The sequence below is a fragment of the Pinus tabuliformis genome, chromosome 7 (assembly GCF_031772625.1).
Source record: "Pinus tabuliformis cultivar Carrire ecotype Pingquan chromosome 7, CPIR1, whole genome shotgun sequence".
Taxonomy (NCBI): domain Eukaryota; kingdom Viridiplantae; phylum Streptophyta; class Pinopsida; order Pinales; family Pinaceae; genus Pinus; species Pinus tabuliformis.
The window spans coordinates 1,994,313,201-1,994,319,771 of record NC_142293.1 but is presented as its reverse complement, the minus strand read 5'-3'; the positions used below and the strand labels follow the sequence as shown (position 1 = coordinate 1,994,319,771).

At 36.3% G+C, this 6,571-nt stretch overlaps 1 protein-coding gene across 1 annotated transcript; it reads left to right on the top strand.

Annotated features, from left to right (window-relative positions):
• The first annotated feature begins 4,966 nt into the window (after positions 1–4,966).
• Positions 4,967–6,173, top strand: LOC149256463 (uncharacterized protein At4g15970-like). The gene is made up of 2 exons (XM_089457425.1): positions 4,967–5,373; positions 5,659–6,173. Exons 1-2 carry the CDS (start codon positions 4,969–4,971, stop codon positions 6,160–6,162), a joined length of 909 nt encoding a protein of 302 aa, XP_089313551.1. The 5' UTR covers positions 4,967–4,968; the 3' UTR covers positions 6,163–6,173.
• The last annotated feature ends 398 nt before the right edge of the window (positions 6,174–6,571 follow it).

Here is a 6,571-nt window from a genome sequence, read left to right as displayed (position 1 = left end):
CCCCCTCTATTCTTTATTATTATTATCATTTTATTAAGCTTGGAAGGACCATTCCATTTTATATTAAAAAAAGGAAAATTTACACCACATAGATTGACTAGGTGGCCTCAACTTGCCCCAAAGGGAAACCAAGTCTGTTACCCACTTGTTTGCATTGTAAGCCATCCAAAAACAAATAATTCTTAATCTTTCTAGCCAAGCTAGATATGTCTCTGTTTCATGTCTGTACACTACATATCTATCTAAACTTATATTTGCATGACAGGAATTAAAAGCTATTAGCATAAAACAAAAATATGCATAGGTAATATTCTATCCTTTCTGCTCCTCCGAGGTAGATTGAACAGGTATCAGATCCTTGGCTAATTCCCCAGGAATCTCATTCAGTTCTAGTATGCAAGGGATGTGGCGATCAATTCTATCCAGCCTGATGTCTTGTTTATGGAGCTGTAATATGATTTTATGAAAATCTTGCTTGTAACTCGGCATACCTTGGAGTCTCACTGCAACTCCAGCAGAAATTTGTTCCATTTATTTGCCTAATAGAATCTTCACCAACCAATAGAGGTAAAGAGTTTGTTTGAATTGCGCAATTATTCCTATGGTGTTGCTTGGATCCAGGACTAAATTCCTCCAGTTGTCCATGTCTTCCTTTGTCTCACTATCTTGTTTTGTTTCCTCCTCCCAATCTTCTAGCAATTTCCAGATTCCTTCATTCGTCCCCTCATGGTAAGCCTTTGCCGCTTCAGTGATAAGGTGTTGTACTGACTTCCTGTGCCTTCGAGGTTCCAACGTGCTTGGCTCCTTGTCTTTCCTGGGTGTCGAGTCTCTCCTTCCACGACCTTGTCCTCTCGCAGGTCGAGCCATGTCTAGATTTCTTGAACCTTGGTGACAACAACGGTTTGTTAATCCAAAACAAAACATTGCAGTTTGGTACCTTTCCTAAATTATTTTGACAATATTATGCACCACCCCTTGCTTCTCCTCTCCCCTTTCTCTCTCATCCTCGGAGCTGGGGTGGTCCTTAGACCAAACCCTGCATTGGGGTTGGTTCCAACTACCTGCTGCCGCTCCCTTTTTCTATACCCAATAACTTCCATTCACATTCAGCTCAGGCTTCCCTTGCCTAAACCATTCGCATATTCCTCTCCTCTCCCTTACAAATTGCCAGGAAGAAATTTGGACCCCTACCACCTCTGCCTAGGAAGTAATAACGTTGCCTCTCACTTTCTCCCATTTAGCTTTCTAATTGGGGTCTCTGGCTTTGCCATAATCTTGAGAGGATTTACGGTTAACCCAATGCTTGCTTTTCCTGCAGTTATAAGGTCCTCCTCCCATGTAACTTACCGACTGCTCCCCCTTCCCCCTTCTTCCATCTCATTTCCCTCACCCATTTGCCTGCTACAGTCAGCCTCACACCAAGCACGGTTTAAGGAGCCCGTATTTCCAAATTAGGCAACATGAGATTATCCCCCCATTAACCATAGGCACTACCCAACTGGCAAAGGATATAGACGTAGAACCAGGCAATTGCCACCAATTGCCTTCCCCATTGCCACCAGCAGTTCTCTACCCCCCAGGACATCTTCCTATTTACCCTCCTCTCACCCCAGCAAAACCCCAACCATAACATAATTACAGTGGAGGAGCGAGGCCAAAAAACATACCTGGGTTCAATTGTCGGTCGCCTTTGAGTTTTGAGTTGCAGGGTCTGTCTCGCTCCTGATCCCATGTAACACCACCTTTCGCCACAAGAATACACTCTAACACTGCTTGTGTGCCTACCTTACCTTCCTTTATTTCTCACCTCACCTCCTGTCCCGCCACCTTTCCCACCACCCTTGCATGCACTCATGCCAAGGGTCACCGCACCCATTGCCTTGAGCATGTGGGGGGGCGATGGTACTAATTTCAGAGGTACCGATCAGGGTCTCTATTCTTTATTCTTATTAATATTAATATGAAATAATATTATTAATCCATATGATCTCAAATTTATAATGTTTTTACGTCTCCCACTTTTTTTCTTTATCATGATAATCAAATCTAATCTAGTTCGAAATTATGAATTAATTTTTGTATTAAACTATAATCTATTTTTTGTTCTAAATTAATTATTTTCTATTGTTTATATTAGTTTATAGTTAGAGTGAAATTATTAACTAAAAAAGTAATTTAACTTATAGACAGAATAACCTTTTTCACCCGAATTCATCAAAATCTAGCAATACAATTTCAAGTTTTTTTGTTGGTTAAAATACATTTTTGAATGCATAAATGGATTCAACACCCTGAAAAACCTCTAGGGCATTGGAATAATGAAGATTGAAAATCTATAAGTTAGACTAAGCCATGCACTAAATACTTTATACTATTTTTAATAATTTAAATCCAATGACTAACAATTGGTTGAGACCTACTCTATTCTAATATTAGTTTTCATCCACTAATGTCAATTTAACCAGATCTTGAATATATCAATCTCACTTTAATTTATTTTAATTTACCAAATTTAAATTTATTATAATATACCAAATTTAACCTTATTATATTTTCCCCCTCTTTTATTCCAATCCTAAATAAATTTTTATAATTCTTAAATGATATTAATCTATCTATAATTATAGTGAGTTCAAGAGGCTTCTCTCCAAGTTTTTTGAGCATAGGAATAAAATTCTTACATCAAACTAAATAATTTTTTTCTTTAGGTCCGATAGACCAAAGTTTGGTCTAGTAGACAGACGTTAACCATCATCATCATCATCATCAATTACTTATAAACTCCTCATTCAACTTAAACATTATATACATCTTAAAAATTCTATACATTTCAACCATATCCCTGGAGTAATTTACTCCAATCCACTATTAAAATAATATTAATTTTAAAATATATTATTCTCAATTCTCAAATTAATTTTATATTATTTGTAATAGTAATATCAATTTGGTCATATCAAAATTAAATTAATTTATTATTTAATTTTCAATATTTAACATAGACGATCATAGACTTCCTAAGCTAGCTTTAAATTCCAGCCAAAACCACTTCCTAAGCTAGCTTTAAATTCCAGCCAAAACCACCTAAGGCTCAATCGGGGGTGGCATAAAGACACAAGGGCCTGGTTAAACTATTAGAAGATCAACGAGAATGATGCATTGCAAAACATAAATAACATTAAAGATATTGTTACTTCTAAGTTCAAAGAAAAAATGTGGTGTGAGAAAGATTTAGCGGCTAAAAGAAAATTAAGTTATTATAAGAAGGTCATCAACGCCACCCTAGAAGATCAAAAGTATCTCTCTATTTTAACTAGCTCAAAGAAGAAAACTAATATAGCAAAGATTAGAACGAATTCTCATGAGCTCCATAGTGAAACAGGTCGTTGGGAGTTCCTAAAACGCCATGGATGGAAAGGATCTGCCATATATGTGAGAATATGAACATCAAGGATGAAAACCACTTCCTCTTAGAGTGCCCCACGTACAACCACATTAGATCTTAGTTTCACAATCTTTGTTACAATAGTGACCTTCCTAGCCTTTTAGAATGTCAAAATTATAGTGAGCTCGGGAGGCTTCTCTCCAAGCTTTTTGAGCATAGGAATAAAATCTTAAATCAAAATAAATAATTTGTTTCTTTAGGTCCGATAGACCAATGTTTGGTCTTAGTGGACGTTAACCACCACCATCATCAATATATTAAAATAAAACAAATTAATTATCATATCAACGTTCTAATCTTTTTCTCTATCTCTAATGTCTATATCCCATCTCTAGTGGTCATGTTTTAGATTTATTTATTCATGGTACCATCAATTAAGCTTCATGTCCCCGAAGATGGGTGAAGTCTTATTGAGAATATAAGTTATCTAGAAAACATCAACATTATAATCAAATTATACACTATGGAAATCTACCTACTAAAATATCAATATATTATATTAATTTATAAAAATAAGATTTAACAAACAAAACACTGATACTTAATCACTTTTGAGACATGAAATAAAAACTATAAATTATATTATTTTAAAAATAATTAAAATTATCCCTGAGTTTAATTGGTAATAGATTATGTTCCTTTTAGTGTAATATAATGTGTTATAAGCATTTTGACTAAATAAAAATAAAAATAAAAATAAAACAAAATAATTAATAATAAAACATTCTGAGTAAATCAAATTATATTTTAAAAAGAAATAATATATAAAAGAAAATATAAAATATAATATAACATAATTAATAATTAATAATGATATTTATTTATAATTAGAATTAATAATTAAATCAACCTTTAATTAATAATGATATTTATTTATAATTAGAATTAATAATCAAATCAACCTTAAAAAGAGGGTTTGTATCTGAAAAGATTTCCCTGTCCACGCTTATATCGGGAATTAAGATGTATCTAGCCGATGCATTCATATTCATAGCAATGAAGTTTCAGCTCGTGGGATTGTGCACCCTACTGCGACTTCGATCAACAAAATAAACCATACAATAGAATTCCAAACGGTGATCGATATTTGTATTTCCTGCTCTTTGTTCGTTCGATTTCCTCTTTTAAAATTTCAACGATTCTGCAATTCCATTTGCGAAGGTGGAAATTACTGCAAACTGAGATGGTGATGATCGCATAAACAAAAATCGAGGCGTAGGTTTCTGCGATAATGGCTCGCAAACATTTCGTGAGGGAGGTGTTCCTTACCCTACTTTGCATCGCAGGCATCGGATGGGCGTTATCGAATTCTTACAGCTTCTTCCTTCCTACTTCACTTTCTCAGGCGCTCACTCATTTTGTTTCACACATGCTAACTGGAGTGTCTAACTTTTCCATGGGATCTGCAAGAGAATGGCCTCTGGTGATTAAATGCTATTCCTCCTTGTCTGCTGTTTCAGCACATATCAAATTCAATCTCCGATGGTTTTTAATTTATTTTTTTTCGTGTGCAGAAGAATTTAATGGTGCCACCAGTTCCAGTTCCTCCTGCGCCGCCCCCTGCTTCCCCTCAAGATGAATTAGATATAGTTTTGGCTAAAGCTGCGAACCCAAACAAGACAGTAATAATCACGGCCTTGAATGGGGCCTGGGCTAAGCCGAATACCATGATTGATCTCTTCCTGGAGAGCTTCCATGTGGGTGAAGGGACACGGGAATTACTGAACAATTTGCTCATTGTTGCTTTGGATGCAAAGGCCTACAATCGCTGTCTTCAAATTCACTCACTCTGCTACTCTTTGAAGACAAGTGGCGTTGATTTCACTGCAGAGAAAGTGTACATGAGCGACGATTACTTGAAAATGATGTGGAGGAGGCTTGGCTTCTTGGCAGAAATTCTGAAACGTGGTTACAGTATGGTTTTCTCGGTAAGTGGGTAAATAATGCTGGGAAATTTGTCTCATGTTCGGGTTTTTTTAGTTTTAAAAGATTTGAACATAAGGACACTGACGAAATTTCTGATTTTAGGTTTAGGAATATTTTGGAATTTGTTGAGTTTTTGGTTTTTTTAGTTTTAAAAGATTCAAGAGATTAAACTCGATTTCATATTTTAAAAATATTTTGGAATTTTAAATTATTTGTTTGAATTACCTCCTTTCCATAAAATTCTGAAACATTGAATTTGAAAAAATAACATGTATTAAGTTTTGCAGGACTCTGACATAATGTGGCTGCGAAATCCCTTCGAAAGGCTGGGGGAAGATGCAGACATCCAGAGCACATGTGACAATTACAATGGCAACCCTTTTGATGTCATGAACGAGGTGAACACAGGATTCATGTACGTCCGTTCCAATGAACGAACCATCCGTTTTTACACAGACTGGTATCTGTCAAGAAGCTCTTTCCCGGGCCAGAAAGAGCAGGACGTCTTAAATATTCTAAAGTCCACCACCGGATTTGCTGCAAGGGGTATGAAATTTATGTTCTTGGAAACCAAGTATTTTGGAGGATTCTGCCAGAGGAGCCCAGACTTGGTTGATGTTTACACCATGCACGCAAACTGCTGCAAAGGCCTCAAGGCCAAGCTCATTGATCTGAGAATTGTACTTGATGACTGGGCGGAATACAGAAGCGTCACTGTCAATTCATCGTCTCCCATTGTGGGAAAATCATGGAGACCCGCTGATGCATGTATAAATTCTTGGAGACTTTAAATTATTTGTTTTGGTATTCTCATCATCAGGATTCTCCACGTCGCAAGTTTTTAACACGTCGTCACCCACGTTTATTGACTCCATATATGTTTCATACAACGCCTTTCACCACGGAAGTATAGGCGGGAATATTGACGCCACAAGGAAATAACAACCCATTTTTTAAGGCAGTTTGACAACTGAGCGATTTGTTTTCTACATCAGAGTAATACCACTCCGTAGTGGTTTCAATGCTGTTTGATGTGTGATGACACAGGTATAATTTTGGATATATGCACCATTTCGACTGCCACCAAATCCTGTGTTCCACCACATGTTCACGTTAATCTCGCCATATCTTTCCATGTGTGAAGCAGAGAAAGCACATCCAACCAATTTAGGCACAACCGTCATTAAATCGTAATTCACG

What these genes read in the sequence shown, in the direction of transcription:
- LOC149256463 (XM_089457425.1), top strand. Translation starts at nt 4,969, where the DNA reads ATGGTGCCACCAGTTCCAGTTCCTCCTGCGCCGCCCCCTGCTTCCCCT. An exon ending in GTTACAGTATGGTTTTCTCG is followed by an intron (nt 5,374 to 5,658) that starts GTAAGTGGGTAA and finishes TAAGTTTTGCAG; the next exon opens with GACTCTGACATAATGTGGCT.